A 19,048-nucleotide genomic window follows, 5' to 3' on the forward strand; every position below is an offset into this window, starting at 1 on the left:
CTTCACAGAAAGCAGTTTCTGATTCAGTAGAAAATGAAAGACTTTCTTTTTTTATTAACAGTACACTCTTCACTTCATATCTAGATTTTCAGTAGTTGTGTGTTTGGGTTTTGGGTATTTTTTCCCCACACACATGAGCTCTCTTTCTCTTGTTAAATATCTGGGGAGATTCAGCTCATTATTTCTCTCCTATGTGACCTTGACAAGAAAACAAAACCTAATCACCTTGTAGGAAATGACAAAACAGCTTTACTCGCTAAGTTTTGTGGTACAGCTGTGAATATGGCACCAAACACTGGAAGGGCAAAGGGTTTGTACTCCATCACGATGGATCTCACATCCTCTCACTAGTATCAGATTTGCTGGTTCTGTGAAGACACAGGTATTTGCACAGCTGAAATACTAAGAAATAGTCTCAGCTCTAGGAGAGGTGGGAGGAAAAAACTGGTATTTACAGTTCCAAGGAGATTTTGCCTTCCCCTTTCCCTAGCAGTACAGTTCTGTTTTCCGCAAGGTTTCAAGTGTTGTAACCAGAACTTTGTGCACTGGATCGTTTGATCCAAACATCGGGCATGTCTGGTTGGCTGTTTGGTAACACAACCGGACCTTCGCTCCCTAATCCAAACCGATTTTTCCATGAAGAACTGTTCTGCTGCGATGCTGCTGGAGAGATATCAAAGACAGTCTCCCTCAGGTCCAGCCGCAGGGTATCTCTCTTGCCGTTCAAGAAACCTCTCTCCATTTGACTGTACGAATCGGACAGCTCTAAGACATCAGGACAGGAACTGGCTGATTCAGCGATCTTCAGGCCTTGCTCAAAATCACTAATCGACGTCTCGCTGGAGATGTTAAGCATGTCAAAAGAGCTGCCAAGAGAACAAAGGCATCTGTGAATTTTGTAGATGTCAGCAGCAGGGAGATGGCTGTTGTCTGAGGTATAATCCGACTGCTGCTGGGCAGTGTCACTGGAGCACTGTGATTTATTGAGCTGCCCCTCTTCTTTTGTGCCAGCCGGATGGATATGGTCCAGCCCAGAGCCATCCCAAGCTTTCGGACCGTACTTTCGACATCGACAATCCCGGCAGAGTCTCTCCCTGGGAATTTCTGCTCCTGAGCTGCTGTGCTTGTATGGAGAGGAAGTTTGCAAGGCAGGACACTGGCACAGGCCAGCCTGCTGGTCTCCAAGGGTCTCCTGCAGATTCTGTCTCTCAAGGGAAGGATGCGTTCCTATTCTGGGGCATCTATTATCTTCCACTTGTGTGTCTTCAGAGAGCACTGACGGCCGGTTGGACAGCTTGCTTGTGGAAGTGCTGTTGTCAAAACTGTCGCTGAGTTTTCTGGACAAGGGCTGGAGCTCATACTGCTCGTTTGCAGTGTTGGACTCCTGGACCTTCCGCAACCGGTTTTGCTTCTCGCTCCCCCCACAGGCAAAGCTTCCGTTCAGCCCAGAGTCATCAGAATAGTCTTTCATGGTGTGGGCACAAGGCCAGAGGATCTGCCCACAGTTCTTCTCTGGGCCGAAGAAGCAGCACAGTGACTGGAAGAAGAAGCTGGCAAACCCACAGCCGATACATTTGATCATCATGATGAATATCCCCAACTTCCTATATGCCAGGACCGTCGCAGGCAACATAATGACCCCTGCAGAGAAGAGAGCAGAAGCTGCCATGGCTGTGGCACAGCTCATTTGCTTCAGGGAAAAGGCCACTCGGCTCAGGCGGTCGGAATGGGGGCACAGATGATAGGAGATACAGTAGTTGACGGTAAAGTCAACAGAGAGTCCTACTGCAGCCGAAATGAAGAGAGACTCCACTGCGTTGAGCTGCCATTCCAAGAGGACCAAAAGGCCAATGGTTACCAGGACAGTGCCTGCGATGGCAGTAACAGAGAAAATGCTAAGGAGAACGTTCCAGGTAGTGAGCAGCAGCACCACGAAGGAAATGGCTATGGAGAGCCCCATGACCACCATCGTTTCTGTGCTGAGACTGTGCTGGAGGTTGTAGAGCTCTAGTTTACTGGTAAACCATCCGTTCTGAAGCCCCACGGGGGCCGTTTTCATTTCCTCCGTTACCCAGAGGTTGATTTCCTCATAGAATTGTTTGGCTTTGCTGTAGTTGAAGCTGTAGTGATAAATAGTTTGAAACTGCAGCACTAAGGCAGCGAGATTTCCCTCCCTGTCAAACCTGAGGCCCAGATCGTACATTTCTGCCCCTTCCCTGCCCTGTTCCAGGAGCATCATTTTGATGCAATGTAGGAAGACTTCGCTTCCGTACGGGAAAGAGAACTGGTTACAGCAAAGATTGAAGCTGTGGTCTCGCTGGGAGCACTGGCGACTGTCCATCCACCTGAGGAACTCCTCCATGAAGCACACAGTAGATTTCTGCTCTGCGTCAGGGTAGTAGAAAGTTTTGTTCTTCAGTTTTTGGCAGAATTCAAGGAGCCACTTCTGGGCATCAGGGTTTTGGATTGTGAAGGTGACGTCTGTCACTAGGGTGCCGTTGCTTTTTGGATTGAAATGGTCCCCATTATCCACGGGCAGAATGCCCCAGACTATCGTGACAGGCATACGCTGCCCTTCTCCATGCTCCAGCCTCTCAAACATGAACTGGTGGCAGTACTCAGAATCGTACCTCTCGAAGGGGTGGCTCAGTCTAAACACCTGGACAGATGATGTCTCGAGAGTCGGCAGTTTGAGTTTGGGGTTGGAACAGGAAATGTAGGCACCTCCTATCGCTAAGGCAGCGAACCAGCAGATCCAGATGTACCGAAACTTGATGACCCCACAAGGCAGAAGCTTTTCAAACAGCAGCTTGGAGGTTTCAGACAGCGTGTTCTGGAGGCTCCTGAGAATGTAATGGAGGGAGAGAGCGACTCTCTTATGGCCAGTGTTGTTCCAGTAGTCTTCTGGCTTGTAAATGCAGGTCGTTGCTATGTAGCGCTCGTACAGCACCACCGAAGAAGGAAGCCAAGTCATCATGAACACCAGATTCACCAGCACGGAGGTGCCCATGTAGACCGCGAAGCAGCGGATGGCTATTATATTGCTCATGTAGCTGGCATAGAAGGCAGCACCTGTTGTGAAGCAAGATGCCAGCATGAGATACCCAAAATGGTGCATGGTTTGACTCACCCACTGAGAAAGCCCAGCAGAAGGGTTCTGGTTCTTGCTGAGGTTCCAGAGGTCAAAGAAGACAAAGGTGTGGTTGGCACAAATGCTGCTGAGAATGATGACTGCTGTCAGGTTCACAAAAGGGAAATAGGTGAATCTGAAGGCCACCTTGTACAAGAAGTAGGAGATCATTAAGGAGCTGACAACAGCAAGCAGGACCATCAAGGTAATAAAGACTGAGCGTAAATAAAAAGAAATGCTTAGAAAAATAGCTAATATTGCCAGGACCGGATACTTAGTATCCAGTAGCAGATAGTGCTGGAATAGTTTCTGTTTAAGGCCCAGGTCCATTCCGGTGATAGATGTATAGTTATCAAACAGATCCCAGGATTCGAGATTGTCTAAGTAGATCCCCATCATAGATGCACCTTTCCTTGTAGGCAAAAACAGCAGGCTGTATTTGAGAGATGGCACTTGGTACTCCATCGTCTGGGGGCTCAGAAAGTCTCTGTCGACCAAGAAGTGAAGGAGCTGGTAAATGGCGTTGAAGCGGGTACATTTTTCTGGGACTTTGGCACACTGAGAGTGTTTCTGTCTCACAGCCTCGGGACCTATGCAAGAGGGAGTGAGGATGCCTTTGTGGTAGTCTGGAGCACAGGCACGAAGGAGGGCCAGGGTATGGGAGATGTCTCCTTGGGTTATCTCCAAACACGAAGACCTGTTGTACAGGACAGCAATGTAGTTCCCCAGAGACCAGCTTGGGCAGCATTCGTTGGCCTCAGTACGTTGGCAGAGGTCTCTAAAATGAACGTGTGAGCGTATCTGAAAAACAGGCGAGGGAGTATCATGTCAGACCTGCTCTGCTCACTTCATCTCGCAGCCCTGTAGTTCCTTGCTCCGCGCAGTAATCCTCCCCTCCAGGTGTACGAGCCATGGCTCGCCATCCTCCCAGTGACAAATTGCAAACGCTACAGCTATTGCAACACACCAGCCTTTTGCAGAAGTTAAACCCTGTCCATCATTTCTATTTTATAACCTCTGATTTGAAAATTTGGATCCTAGGGCAAACACAGCTCATCCAATTAAACTTCCCACTCGCAAAACTTGCTGTCACAGCCTCCAAGATGACAGCTCCCTTTTGGTAATTAGGTTCTGCTGCCTCAAATTCTCAGCAGCTTCTGATGGACACCTTTGGCTTCTGGACCAGGCTCTTGTTCAGTGTCTGTTTATTCTTGTTTAATGGCAGCTGCTGCTTTGCAGCTGGACTTTAGTGACAGGTGGAATCCTCCCTGTATTGCTAAGTAGGTAAAATGCTTTGGAGTCCTCTAGGCTGAAACCTGTTCTGTAGCTTATGTTATTTTTGTCTGGCTTCCTTTCAGCTAGAGATTAAAGATTACAGCAGTCGGAAAAGAGACAGCATGTATGTATGTTCTTCCTGAGATTACTAACCTTGTCTTGTTCAATTTGACACATGGACTGAATAGCTTGCAAGTTCCATAAGCTCCCAGCAGTTGTGGACATAAATACCAGCTGGGAATAGCTCTTTTCTGAAATAAAGAAGTAGAAAAAAAAATAAAGGGATTAGGTAATGAAGATGAATCAGGCAGGCTGTTGGGAGTCAACTGTGCACAGAAAAAAAAAAAATATATATCCCTGTCTGTATGACTGCTATGGAGGATTGCCTGAGGGAAGCAGGTCACAAAGACAGTAGCTTGTAGTGAGTGGTTGCATTTGCCTCGTGTGCTCTGACCTCTGCTCCTCGCCCATCTGTCAGCAGCAGGAGAGCAGCATTGGGGCGTTTTCAAAACACGCTCTCCCTGCTGTCAGCAAGTTGTAGTGAGTGCTGGCATCTGGCTCTGCACCCCTTGTTACAAAGTGAGGGGCTCGAGTTCAGCCACAAACTCCCAAGGACCAGAGGGTTTGGTGTTTGACTGGTTTCAGAGGTGGAGCAGAGGCAGGGAAGGGAGTAAAAATATCTTCATGCTGTTCCTCTTTCTTCTACTTACTAGTGTCCATTTTGGGACACATTTTGGGTGTCTTGGCATTTTCCCCTTTTTTCTCTCCAGTTTTTACTGCCACTTACACTTTTCAAGACGAAAAGAAGGAACAGAGAGGGAGTGGGAACAGAGAGGGAGTGGGGCACATGCCATTTTTTCAGACTATTCACTTTTGATATGGGTAAATGGTGAAAACATTAGTCCTTTTACTGGTGCTTGTAAGGCATATTTCTAAAGGGGAAAAAGAAGTATGGCAAAAAGATAAGGAGAAACAAGTCTTCTCCAGAATTTCAGAACAAGCCTTTTCTAAGCACTCAGTGATGAAGTGCTGGAAGATCACTGCCCAAAAGGTGGCTTAGCTTTCCCAGGGCGGTGTTGTACACACTGCTTGCTTAGAGCACTTCACGAACATTTCCCTGTGTCCTAAACCACCTTGACAATTCTGTGTGCTGGGGAGTTCTGGGTGTGTAATACTTACTACCCCATCGAGATGTCACTCACCTGGGGGGCCACAAAAGAAACCATCCGCTCCGTAGATTTGTTCCACCATTCTCCGTGTCCTCGCTTCTTGTTCTCCCCGAGCAGCCTTCTGTCCTCTGCTGATGCCAATGTCATCATAGCTAGCAAGAGATCAGATTATTGGCGTAACTAGAGACCATCTGGCTGTGAGCTACGTTCACTGACCAGGCTCTGATGCCACACATAACACTGCTGCAGCACTAAGAGTCGTCATAGTCTTGAAAGAGCATCGCTTGGGTGGGAACTTTTTGGTGGTGGGTTGACTGTGCCCCTTTATAGGGAACTGCATGAGACTAAGTGAGAAACTGCATCCCCCTGTGCAGACATGCCGAGTCGCCTCTGCACTGAAGTAAACATGTGAAGAGTTTAGAGCCTAATTCCTGGTTTCCAGAATCAGGAGCTCAAGTACATTGGAGGCAAATAGGCTATAAACTCTCCAGTCCCTTGGTCGCTTTTAAGCGTAGTGTTTATGTTGTAATTCACAGAGATATCTTGGAACATTGAATTTGCAGCTTTACAGCAAACATCTTCCTCAAACCCCCCAAACCAAACTCAAATACCTTTTCTTCTCGGCATAGGGAGAAAGGGAGAAGGTCTTCTTGTAGCCTGTGTGGCTCTCTACATTCCTCCACACAACGAGCTTTCTGCCAATCTCAGTATCTCGTGGCTCGAAACCCTGCAGCCAAGCAAAAGGGCTTTGTCATCAGCTTGCATTTTAGTTTAGTTTAGCTTTCCTTAATCCTCCTCCTAGACACAGAAACTATGTGAGATTATTACTGCATCTTGGAGAGATACACAGCTTGAGCTTTCCCTGGAAATACTGCATCCCAGAGCTGACAGGAAAAAATATTTCTACGTTCATTTCCTTTCTGGGCAAGGATGGCTACAATTCTGTCTCCCTGATCTTATAAGACTCCTTTCTTCCTCTTCAAGTAAAACAGTCACTTACAGAAATGGGAGTAATTTTTCTCTTCCTGGACAAACTCTAGTCTATTCTTATTTTCTCAGGATTCTTCCATTAATGAGAGACAGGGATGACTTTAGCAAATGTGGGATCCTGCCTGGAAAACAGGACCCTGTGCAGCAACGCTCAGAACAGGGCAGCCTCGCCATTTCAAAAGCCTCGCACACAGGCTGTAGTAGCCGAAGCCAGACCCTCCATCTGATCTCCACCCAGCCTAGCTAGTCCTTTTGGGCCACCCCAGCCTTCCAGCAGTGGGAAGGGAGCAGAAGGAGCAATCCTGGTTTGTGCCAGTAGTGTCTCCACACCGGGGTGAGAGCACTAGTGCAAGTCCGCAGCATTGCTGAGAGATGGGCTGGTGGGTGCCACTGGCGTGGGCTGTGCTCTTTCTGTGGTGTCAAAGAACCATAAGTGCTGTGCATTACTCTGACACATGTTCACCCTGAAGGAATCTTGCTTTGGTTGCACGCTGGGAAGATGTGGGTTAAGGACAACAGATCACGGATAAACATGGACACTTTTCTACTGGCTTTAACGTCCTCCTTGGTTTACTGTCCTGCCTCACTGCCTCTGTCTGCAGAGAAGGAAGGCAGCAGGTTCATTTTATATGGCAGAAAGGGTATATCACTGGTTGGCCGGTGGATTTTCCTTATGTTCATGTTGACATATCATCTGTAGGGACTTACCATTAAGGGCTCGGAAAAGTCAGGCAAATTTCCAACAAGCAGGCCAGCTAAAGTGCAGACCACAGCCGTGACCGAGCACAGCACCAGGACGGCTATGGGCCACTCCGCGATCACTTGGGAATAGCTGGAATGAACAGGAGAAGAAAAAATGCAGCTGTTGAGGGGCTTCTGCTGGTAGCACAAAACCTGCTGTTGAACCGGTGTAGTGTTAGTAAAAGGAAGTAAAAGCATTAGGGCTTTCTGGTTTGAGCAGTTCGAGGCTCTAGTGTGGCTATTAATGAACTTATTATACCTCCAACTGGATGCTTGCAGGCAATTCTAATTAACTTGGGTAATTACATTTTGCCTCCCTGCATTTTCCTGCTTTTTCAATCAGAAATAATAAAACCCAGACTCTTACATCCTAGGGCAAAATGAAGCTTTAAATATTTAACTTAAAAGACTGCATTTAAAAAGAGCTTCTTCCTTCCCCCCACATTGTGCAATCTGAGCGAGTAGCTGCCTGACAGTTTGGCCTGCAGATTTTCAGCCCATGGACCCAGAGGTGTCTTTGGGCTATTCTGAAGAGTCCCCTAGAGATAACTAACTCAAGCAGGTCCATTGTCATTGGTCTAAATTCACAGAATCACAGAATCAACCAGGTTGGAAGAGCCCTCTGGGCTCATCGAGTCCAACCGTTGCCCTGACACCACCATGGCAACTAGACCAGGGCACTAAGTGCCATGTCCAGTCTTTTCTTAAACCCCTCCAGAGATGGGGACTCCACCACCTCCCTGGGCAGCCCCTTCCAATGGCTAATAACCCTTTCTGAAAAGAAATTCTTCCTAATGTCCAACCTGACCCTCCCCTGGCGAAGCTTGAGGCTTCGCTCACTGTGTAGGAGCCTGCCTTCCTGTTGGGAAGTGCATGGACACCTGCACAGCAAAAGAGGGTGGAAAGCACGGATCTGAGGAGTGGCCAGTGTTAGGATTGCCAGCAGCATTCACAGAGTGGACAAGTGGCTTCTGCGTCCGCAGGATGAGTGAATCTCACCCTGATCTCAGCCTCAAAACCAAACACTGAACACAAGAGAGTCTGCAAATGCAGCAGACCAGTTATCCCGCAGGCTCTGGAGAACACCTACAAGCCCACAGGCCAGGGCCATGCCTGGAGTGCAGATCAGCGTGGTGTGGTGGCACACACATTTATAATGACACTTCTATACAAACAAAACCCTTCCAGGGAAGCAGCTTACTCTGGCCTAAAGTATTTTTGCCAGTTCCTTTGTTCTTAAAAGCTGGTCTCAAATTTTTCATCCAAGTTCTATTTTTCTTTTGGGACAAACTGTGTCTCCTATAGGATGATCTATTAAAGTTACTATCCCACTGTTCTTTACCAGGGCAGGTTTTACTGCGTCAAGATTTTTGTCTTCCTCAAAAATATTTGTTGAGAGATATCAGAATGGGTTCCTGCTCTGGTTTGGCAGGTTCTAGGTAGTCCTTCTGTATTCTGATGTATTTCTGAAATATAAGAAATTCTTTGTTCAAAAATAGATGACAGATATTTGAGCTTCACGGGGAAGTGAAATATTTATGAACTTCAGAGCGGCCGTGCCAGTGCGTATCAGTCTTTAGACATAGTGCTCCTGCTTGCCTGCTCTTTTGCTCCTCATGCCTCCAACTTCACTGAGGCAAATAATGCAGCTATTCCTCATGATTAGACATCATCACAAGCCCTTCAAGCAGCTTTTCACGTGACTTTGGGTCAGGCCTGGTATTTTTTTTAATTTAATACTGCCTTATCAAGTTTGTTTTCATCGATGAAGTCTTTGCTGTGAAAATGAACAAAAATTACTCTTTACACGTTAGCGTACCTAATTTCTGGAGGCTGGTTTGGGTGATTCCATGTCCAATTACCAGGAAAAAAATTACCAGGTTAAATTGATCCTGCACACAAACTGAGATTTCCCCAAGCAGGTGGGACGCCCCGAGCGGGGAGCGCTGACCTTGCCTCCTCAGCGGGGCCTGCCGTGGATGTCACCAGCAATAGTGCTCTGCATTTCCTAACAGCAGGGTAGGAGAGCAGTGATAAATGGGGGAGAAGGACAGGAAGCTTTTGATATTAAACATACCTTTTTGGCATCCTGAAAGCTTTGTCATGTCTGCAGAGAGAGGAAAAAAAAAAAAGATGTTTTCATTTCATTTATTATTTTCCTCCAAAGCGGAGTGCTGGGCTGTTAATGAGTGAGGTAACCCTTTCAGGGGCTGTAAAGCACTAAGCTGGGCCGTTGCTGCAAGAGCACTGGCACTACAGGAATTAGTTTAATGAATAACAGTCTTTTCCTCTCCATTGGCATTCTAATCAAACAGGACGGGATGACATGCAGTCACTCCTCAGTTTTTCCCCTCTAAGAAAACCCTGTAGTCACTCTCAGTGGCATGTGTAATAAATTATATTGTGTTTTCCTCATCACACTAATGCTCTGTAGGTTTGGGAGAGAAAAAGAAAAATCCTCGCCAGATTATCAGAGAGGTCTCTTTCTGGCAGCACACTGCCCATCCTGTGCTAATTCTCTCACAATAGCTTCTCAAGCAGATTTGCTTGGATTAAAAACCCCATTCGAGCATTATTATGTTATCACTTTTCTGTCTGCTAGTGCTGCACATCCTGCCAGGGATTTGCAATCCAGCTGCGTTTCCTACTTAAATAACCTGTTACGGAGAACGTAGCTGACAATTTTGTTGATGGCATATGAGCTGAAAAGGATCCAGGCTCCACTCCTCCGACTGCATCTGCTCTACACTGCAAACACAAGCAAATTAAATCCTCTGTTAATGGCTAGAAAATAAGACCGTAAAGGGCTTTTGTGCCTAACCCTGCACCGCTGTGCAAAGGCAAGGAAGGGATCCTGTGCCGTCTTTGATCGGACTTTGCTGGCTACTGCTGTGGTAGCAGAGGGATCACGGACTTCAGTGCCAACAGTGGGCTCCAGAAGGCACAGGCAGAGAGGCAGGGTGATGCTGGCTGGGAAGGACAGAGGCTGTAGCTCAGGCTGTGGGGGTGCCCATCCTGTGTGCGTCCTTACAGCGCTGCCCAAGAAACATCCACCACCCAAGCGAGTCACTGGGGTGCCCTGCACACCAATGGAGCTTGCCTGGTTCTGTCAGGGACAATACAGAATTAAACCCTTGTTGCTGCCCAACCTGGAAAACCAAATAATCTTCCCCACTTTTGTATTTCTCGCTGCTCAGCGGCAGCCAGCGCTCACCCTCTGCTGCCTCTCCCTTCCAGCACAGGCAGCAGATTCGATGGGGCAGAAAAAGAAATGAACTCTGCTCTTATCCCTGAGAAACTCTGCCAAGAGAAAGGATTAGCCAGCTGGATGTCTTGCAGTGCAAAAGGAGAAAATACAAAGATCGCAGGAGGGAGGCATAGTCAGAGCCGCATGATCTAGGAGCAACTGAGTGACCTTGGCTTTATCCAGGGAGTCACCTTGAGAAGCAAATCCTGCCTCTCCCTGCTGTGGGAACGACAGCTCTCTGCACACCCTTCACAGAGGTGGAGAGAGCAGACTGGATCCCTCCGTGCATTTTGGGGCAGCTGCTGCCTCATGCTGAAGAGTAAACCCCTGTTCCGTGCAACCCCACTTAGGCCCTTCTCATCTTCTCCACCTTCCCGTTCAGGAGATGATTTTTTAACGCCCCTGAGCCGCTCTCCATGTGCCTCTTACCTGACTGTCACAATGTGATGCTGCACTGGCCGTCGCTGCCCGGGGGACCACTGTTTCCAGTGAGTTTCTGAGTCCTCGTGGTGGGAAGCTGGCGCGGGATCACTGCTGGAAAGGTGGGAACACAACATGGGCCTCTCGCCGTGCCCAGGGAGCGGGGGCAGGCCATAGCTGCCTCGGGGCTCCTGCTGGTTGCAGGGGTAATACAGGTGATGCTGCTGCGAGTCCTGGGAGCTCGATGGCACCTGGCCATTGGACTGGGTGGAGACTGGCCCAAGCGTGTGGCTGGAGGAGGGCAGGGGGTCTCCCCCCAGCCTGGGGGATGCAGGAATGGGGCAGTGATGGACCGGGCAGATTCTTTCCCAGGAAGTGCCACTGTAGCTGGGCTCGGTGTTCCCAATCTCTGGCATGGCGAGACAGGTCTGGCAAGGTCCTGCATTTTGTTTTTCTCTGTGAGAGAAAATAAAGGTACAGTAAAACAGCAGAGCAGTAGAAAGGCTACGCAGGGGAATCACACCCTGCCAACTGGAGGCTCTCACAGGCCTCCCACATAGCACAAGGTGTAAAACCTCACCCACTATTTGCTGTACCCAGAGCCACTCTCAGGGCGGAGCTGAATTATGCTTTTTATAAAGACAGCCATGACTCAGGCAGGGATTCCAGCTGATGGAGAGCCCACCACATCTTCGTGCGTGTTGCTCCAAAATTTTGAAGAATTGGGTAACACCACCACAAACAATTCGGCAAGGTATTTCATTGTGGGGAGGGTGGTGATAATGGCAGGGTCCTAACTCAGGGCCACAAAGTGACTACAGAGATCTGGGGAAAGGGAAACCAAAGGAGGCTGCATGTGAAGAAGACAATTATCTGCGCTTCTTGGGAGGATGAATTTGTTTGATTGCTCTGCAGAAGGACTGGCTCTGCTCCACGTTGGAGAGTGAATCGTTGGAGTAGGAGAGTGAATCATCCCTGGCACTAAGAACACTGAACAGAGAACCTGATGGCTGTGACGGTGTAAAAGGGGCTTCAGCCTCCAGCCTGGCATGTGCCCTAATGGCTCCCATGTCCTTCAGCCTCTCCACTGGGCTCTTCAGGATCTGTTTAGACATACATGTCCCAAGGATGACAGCAACAGATATTATTGGTCTTGGTATGTAGGAAGGGGATGGGCTAGGATCTCTCAAGATCTTTTGAAGCTTGGCTTTCCTCTGACTGCTCAATTTACTGAGACAAAACATGTGCAGACTTTAGTTCCCAAGTAATGAGGTCTCTGCAGGATACGCTTTCTTCTCTCCAAGGAATTTTAAAAATTATTTCATCCCTATAGTTCTTGATTTGGAACGTGGGAGATTTTGCTAGCTTGGAGAAAGTTCAAGTAATACATTGAGGGACTGGTTAGTCTGTGTGACACCAAAAACCCCTCACACACAGTAGACGGAGGTCACACCGACCCCAAAAATGCCTTAGGAATTGCTGTCTCAAGAGATGCAGCTGGTCGAGGTGTCGGAGTTTCAGCAGCACTGTGCAAGCTGGAGCTCAAAAAGAAAGCACAGCATGGAAACACCAGCAGCCTCTGCTCCTTGTTCAGAGCACGTGCCGTGGTGTCTGCAGCTGAGTTATGTTCCTGCTCTAGCGTCTGGCGTCGAGGACTGAGTGTGATGAATGAATCAGGCCAGCTAGAATCACAAAGTGTCTCAAGTCATCAAACAATTATGAGTGCTGGAGTGAGACTAGAGTGAGATGAACTTTAGCCTGAGGCACCTGATGCAATGTGGGAAAAAAATGAAGGCAAAATGTTTGAGAAGGGAATGTTTTTGAAAATTTGCAGGGTCCCTCTCATTTCTGTTTCAGACAGCCATGGAAAAAGACAGAATTTTAGCAATTGCAAGTCTCTGGAATTTCACCCAAAGTTAAATGGCATGATAATATCAATGACAAAAGGGATTTGAAGAATCCTGTTAGCTCAGTATTGCTTGAAAATGGGTAGTTTTTCCAGAAAGAAGGACATGTTGGCCTTGGCAGCTTGTGCTATGTACTTTCCAACATCAATTGAGTTTATCAACACTGAGAAACTATATTTCATAATTATACAAAATGGGCTCATTTCATTAAAATCATTACAACAGAGTAATGTTGGTGGTACCAGTTACACCAGTGCTGGTGTGGAGACTCACAGCACAGGCATCGCACTCAGTGTTACTTGCACAGTGTACCAGTCCAGGGACTAGTAACAAAGAAATCTCGACTCATTAGACACCATCCAATGCTGATTTATTTTTTAAGCCAGAAGACAGCTGACATAGTTACAGACACAGGCGACATGTTCTTAAGTCGTTATTACAACGACACTGACTGCAGAAGCAATAACCGATGCTCCAATGCAGGTTTTCTGAAGCTCAGGCCATGCAGGAGGGGAGAACTACAGGCGTGATTTTATTTGGGGTCGTCAGATTCCTTTGCTGAATATTTTTTGGTAGTGGCCAAGGAGGGAGAGAAGAAATGGCAGAATGATATTAAAATAGTCTGCAAATACCAGTGTCTGTGTCAGTGAGCTTCTTTGCATCCTCAGAAGAGGCCGTACGCGCAGAGAGAGCAACATCAGACAGCATCTGCGAGACTGTTAATGTCTCCTGTGACAACAGACAGACAAAGTGGCTGAAAGAAGTCAAAGTTTGCACTGAAGCAGGTGCCAGAAAACCAGCAGACAGGTGTGTGTGCACCTCGTTGGGATAAGCTGGACGGGTTGTACCCAGCAGTTCCAGCGCTTGGTTGCCTCTGCCCTACAACCCAAAGTGGTAGTAAGACTTGAGCTAGTTCAGCGTAGCAAAAGGGAGTGCTGTTGGCCAGAGCAGGAGCTCCTGAACAGATTGTGACAATGACATCCCGTTCACCCGCAGAATTTGTCAGAAGAAATAATATCAACCACGCTGCGTGAAGTCCTTGCTGTCCTGTCACAGATGGATTAGCGGCAGGATTGCCCAGACTTTCAAGCACGTTATTTGTGTTATAGCTCTGTATAAAGGCAGTTTACAACAAAGACTGGACAAAGTTGTCATTGGTGTGTGTGAATGCAATACATGAGATTACAAGTTAGGTGCCAGCAAAGCTGTTCAGGAGATGTAATCTAAGGTCTTGTCTGGACTTGTTAGTCTTGCCAGAGTAACCCCTGCACTGGAGGGATCCAGGTCCAGCTGTACTGCTGCAGCACTGGGCAGGTGCGCTGCAGGTAGACGAAAGAAAGATTACAGTCTCTGATAGTCAACATATAAAATGACATCTTTAATTAGTCATTGCTCATCTATACTAATTATAGAACCCACCTGACTGGAGGTGGTAACCACGACATCCCCTACGGCTCTGCCGAGCTGCAGGAGCAGAGTTTGTTTGGGAGAGCTGACCTGGAGAGTCCCTCAATCCACTCTCTCAAGCCTGAAGTGTAATTTATCTCACTCTTCCCAGGTGACCAGTGACTGAAGTGCGGGTGCATCTTATTGGGGGTTTGTGGTTTTGTGCTAGTAGTCCTGGGTCAGGGTATTTCATCAGAGAGCTGGGACTGTGGTAGTTATGCTTTGGCAAGGTCTAGACCTTTTCTCACTCCCTTTTTGATGCGTCTAAGTTACTATTTTCCCTCTGCCTTGATCCTGTTGTTTTTCCTGCTTTTTGTACACTTAAATAGGTGATGGTTTCCTACAATGCATAATAATTCACGAGACACTGCTGCACTGACAGCTTGTGCTTTTGGTATTCCCACACCCATACAATATTTATGTTCTTTCTTTTCAAAGCAAAACCAAAATTCTTTTCCATTTGAACTTCTGGATCTGCATAGGAGATTGGGACCAGAGGCTTTTTGTAACTAAATTCATCTGGTGGCTGTACTGCCACGTCTGCCTCATCTGATGGTAAACATGTAACGCAGGACAGAACAAAAAGGCTTTCACAAAACACACTTTGAAGATGGTCAGGGAGATGCAGGAAGCATGCAATGAAAAATTCCTCCTCCCAAAAGCCCTCAGCTACAAAACCTCCTGGTGAGGAATGCAGATGACAAACTCTTGGATATCACAGATTGCTTCCAGTTTTTATGCACATAGGCTAATATATTTGATTCTAATATTTCACACGAAAGCCCATTCTTCTTGTTTACCATCTTTGCTGCGAAATACTGTCAAGTTCCATTCTTCCCCCGCGTGTTGTCTCTCAACTCAATCCCCTGCCTGCTCAGTGACTTCATATTTTAGAATAACTTTGGCTAGTTCAAGTCATTCACTCGTGACTCTTCTTCATTATCTCCTTTCAGACCAAACAATTACAGTTCTGTCAATCACCCCCTGGATACGAGTTGCCTTATGCTCAGCTCTCTCCAGCTCCATGACAATGTGACCTTGGTTATCCGAAGTCTCCAGGGAAACCTGGAGCTCGCAAAGAGTGATCGGTTTGGATAATCACTGCTGGCAGCTCTGCAGAATTCGAGTCTTCACTTGCTACGCTCCTAATTAGCCACAGTGCTGGCGGGCTTAATGTTCGATATGCTGAGGTCTGCACCAGAGATCTGGGCTGGTCCTTGTTTGCCTGCAACCATGTCACTATTATTTTTCTGGGCCTGCAGAACCCTGAACTATGCTAGAAGAATGGTTGTGGAGGAGTTTCTGATACCTGTTTACTGTCAGGCAGGAGAAGAGGTGGGCAGAGCACTGCTCTGGACTCTGCTTGCCACACTAACAAAGACTAACATCAGGGGAAGAGAAACTTTTTTTTTAATGTTCATTCCCAGTCTGGGCCATGTCAGATCTTTGACATCTGTGGGACTGAGTGGGCAGAAGTGGTCCCTCAGCCACAGAAAAGCCTGCAGAGGCAGCCTGGCAGCCTCCATTTTCTTCTTCAAGCTCAGTTGGATGCAACCAACTGGGAAAAGAGAGGACGAGGAGGTGTAGGGCAAGGGACAGACTGGAGTTAACTGGTCCTGTTACCCACAGCAATGAGTTGTGTTTCTCACACTATTTGCTTCCCCATCTCTTCCCTTGAGATGTGTAGACAGTGTAAAAATCCAGTTTATGAAACTGCCCGAGTCACTCTGAGTGCAGCAAGTGAGAGAAAGGGCAAGAGTCTGTATCTTGACTACACCAGAGACCTTCTTCCCCGGGAACCATTGCTCAGTTAGACAGGAAGCACTGCAAAATTTCATTCATAAAAAAAGAAGCTAGTTTTTTTTTCTTTCCCTTTTTTTTCTTACCCTAGCAAGGTTTTGCTTGTGTATCAGCTGCAAGTTTTCCCAAGTGAAAAAAAACATAAATTCTTTCTGAATTAAAACCATGTGCTCTAGGTCAGCTTCCGTCTGGATTAATGGCTTTTTCTTTGAGAGCTGTAAATGACTTTTTAAGAATGGGTTTTGATAATGGGATTTAAATAGCGGTTTTCTCTTTGAACATATCACCAGCACCACAGCAGTGGAGCTCTCAAGAAAAAAGAGCTACTTTGCTTGTGTTTTCTAGGGAGATGAGAGTGCCCTTTTGCAGAGATTAGGGAAGGGTTCATTGCGTTTCACTCTCACCTCGTTACCGGGCTCCCCTGGCTCGCTGTCAGGGAGAGACAGGCACCTCCTGAGCAGTTCATCTCCTCCTTAGGCAGGGTCAAATTCTTGTGCACTGAAATATTTCTGTGTAGTCGCTATTTGTTTTGCTTTTTCGGTCTAGCAGCAGAATAGAGCGTATCCTTGAGAAGAGCTCCAGTCTCATTGTTAATGAGACTCCTGAGTATGTTAAATCATCATGAAAAATTAATGAGACTGCAAAACTCTGCTTCCCACGTAGTCTGCCAAGAAAAGTTTAGTTTTATAATCCTTTCCATTGACTCGTCTGCACAGCCTTACCTTTACCCCAGGCAGCTGCTGCTGCTGTGTGTACAGCTACGTGTGATGGGAGACAGCCAGACACACGGGGCTCAAGATCCCCATCCAGAATTCAGCGCCAGGACAGGTCTGGGTGCAGTTTGCTTGATATACCCTGGCAGTGTAAAATGCATTGATGATAAAGAGCATTGACCAGGAGCAGAGGACGAGGACTACAGAGCTAACCCTTCAGTGGCTATAGAAAGAGCCTTGCATAGGGAAGCATTTATGTATACACATCCTCAGGAGTGAGAGCGCTAGCTTCTTGTATTTATTGCCATAAATTTTAGTTCCTGAGTGAGCAGCAGGAGTAAAATTCAAAATACACCTGTTTCAGATGTCTTCACTCATCTCTAACCTCACTCTTACAGGCTGCAGCATTCGTTTCAAAAGACCTGTTCGAATGAGCAAGGATTGCTCAGGCAAGCCAAGCTAACGGGGCTTGTGGGAATGTCTCAGCACGACTACCCTGTATCAGACAGAAGTGAAACCCTTTGGCTTTGGGAAGGAATTTGTGTGCTGTTGACCTGGGGGTGTGCTCTGGTCAAACAGAATCTGAAGAGCTCAGAAGATCTGTTGTCTCTGGTCTAACAAATATCAATGTGCTTGCAAATGTGGGGATGGCTCCTTGCCCGTGATCATGGGCTTGTTGACATTTCCAAAAAATTACAATGATTGTGGCTGCCAACCTGGTTTAAGACACCAGGTGAAGAGCATATGGCACAGAAGGGAGAAGATGAGGGCTGCAGGGTTTTATAGAAAACATCTTCGGAGTGAAAACCGTGCTTGCCCAGAGCCTAGCGCAACGAGGACTGAAACATGCTGAGCTTCACCAACAATAGCTCACCCGCTGCTGCAGAAGGGAGAGCTCACCACGTTGCAGGACACAAACCTGCCAGGGAGGCCAAGCCAGGCAGTCGCCCACGGACACGGCTGGCCCCGCACGCTGTGCCTGTCCCCTTGCGGGAGCAACCAGGGCACCGCCCGGGCAGCACGGATCCCCCAGCCCCAAACGGCGGGGTGGGCCGGCGGGCAGGCAGCCAGGGGCTGTGCCTGCTCTCTCGGTGGGAGGACGGGACACACCTCAGCGGGACCGGGGGCCGTGCCCAGCTCCGCACCCCCGGTCCCGGGAAAACCCCGCTGGCACCGGCCACCTCCGCCCTCACAGAGCCGGAGGCGGTGGCAGGGCGGGAGCTCCCACCCGCCGGGGCACCGGCTCCGCCGCGCCGGCTCGGCCCCGCAGCACCGGGCACAGCCCGGCCGCGCCGCCTGCCCCGCCGCACCGGGCACAGCCCGGCCCCGCCGCCTGCCCCGCCGCACCGGACAAGCGCTGCTGGCTGCCCCGCCGCACCGGGCACAGCCCGGCCCCGCCGCCTGCCCCGCCGCACCGGACAAGCGCTGCCGGCTGCCCCGCCGCACCGGGCACAGCGCTGCCGGCTGCCCCGCCCGCGAGGGGAGGGAAGCCCTCGCGCCCCCGCCACCGGCCCCGGCGTCCCGTGCCCCGCAGCGCCGCCGGGCCCCGCGCTCCTACCTGGGGCCGCGGCCGCGGCGCGTCCCCTCGGGCCGCTGCTCCCGGCGCGGCGACCCCGGCGCGGCCTCCATGGCCGGCGGCGGCGGGCGCTGTCCGCTGCCCGCGGTGCTGAACGCTCCCGGCGCGGCGGCGGCAGCGCCCCGGCGCGGCGCTTGCGCGGCCGCGGAGGCGGGCCCGGCGCGGGCGGCCAATAGCCGCGGGGCGAGCGGTTGCCGGCTGCCCCGGGGGGCGCGGCGGGGGCTGCCGGGGGGCGGGTGATCCCCGAGGCCGGGCCGCCCGGCTCCTCCCTGCGTCCCCAGGCCAACCGGGATGGGGTTGAGCGGGCAGGGTCGCGGGCGGGAGCTCCGGGGCACGTGGCGGTGCAAGGAAGCGGGGTCTTCTCCAAGCCTGGAGGTGGACCCGACCTCCTTGCGCGGCCCCCAGATCCTCTTCCCGTCCTCACGCCCAGCAGCGCCGTTCCTGGCGAAAGGTGGCTCGTGGGGTGCAGCGAGGGGGGCTGCGGGTTCAGACAGTGCACGGATCCCTTCGGGCAGCAGGGCCCTCATCCCAGCAGAGCTGTGCTGCTGGCGGGGGCAAGGTGGGACAGCCCCCAGAAGCAGTCCTGGGTCTGCGTGGCCAGTGCAAGGCAGCATTTTGAAGTGTGTGGGTTCAC

General features: G+C 49.4%; 1 protein-coding gene across 1 annotated transcript; it reads right to left on the reverse strand.

The window, feature by feature from the left end:
- Window positions 1–517: 517 nt before the first annotated feature.
- Window positions 518–18,467, reverse strand: DISP2 (dispatched RND transporter family member 2). Its single transcript, XM_068397683.1, has 8 exons — window positions 18,397–18,467; window positions 10,982–11,428; window positions 9,383–9,412; window positions 7,273–7,396; window positions 6,186–6,301; window positions 5,608–5,726; window positions 4,559–4,656; window positions 518–3,931 (listed from the first exon to the last, which is right to left on the reverse strand). The coding sequence occupies exons 1-8, from the start codon at window positions 18,465–18,467 to the stop codon at window positions 518–520; spliced, it is 4,419 nt and encodes a 1,472-aa protein (XP_068253784.1).
- Window positions 18,468–19,048: the final 581 nt, after the last annotated feature.

Source organism: Nyctibius grandis, chromosome 4, assembly GCF_013368605.1.
Source record: "Nyctibius grandis isolate bNycGra1 chromosome 4, bNycGra1.pri, whole genome shotgun sequence".
Lineage (NCBI taxonomy): Eukaryota > Metazoa > Chordata > Aves > Nyctibiiformes > Nyctibiidae > Nyctibius > Nyctibius grandis.

Excerpts from the sequence above, each read along its gene's own strand:
- DISP2 (XM_068397683.1), bottom strand. The coding sequence starts at position 18,467 with ATGGAGGCCGCGCCGGGGTCGCCGCGCCGGGAGCAGCGGCCCGAGGGG. Across the intron at positions 9,413-10,981 it reads CATCACATTGTGACAGTCAG|ACATGACAAAGCTTTCAGGA; the intron begins GTAAGAGGCACA and ends CTCTCTCTGCAG. Across the intron at positions 6,302-7,272 it reads ACTTTTCCGAGCCCTTAATG|GGTTTCGAGCCACGAGATAC; the intron begins GTAAGTCCCTAC and ends GCTTGGCTGCAG.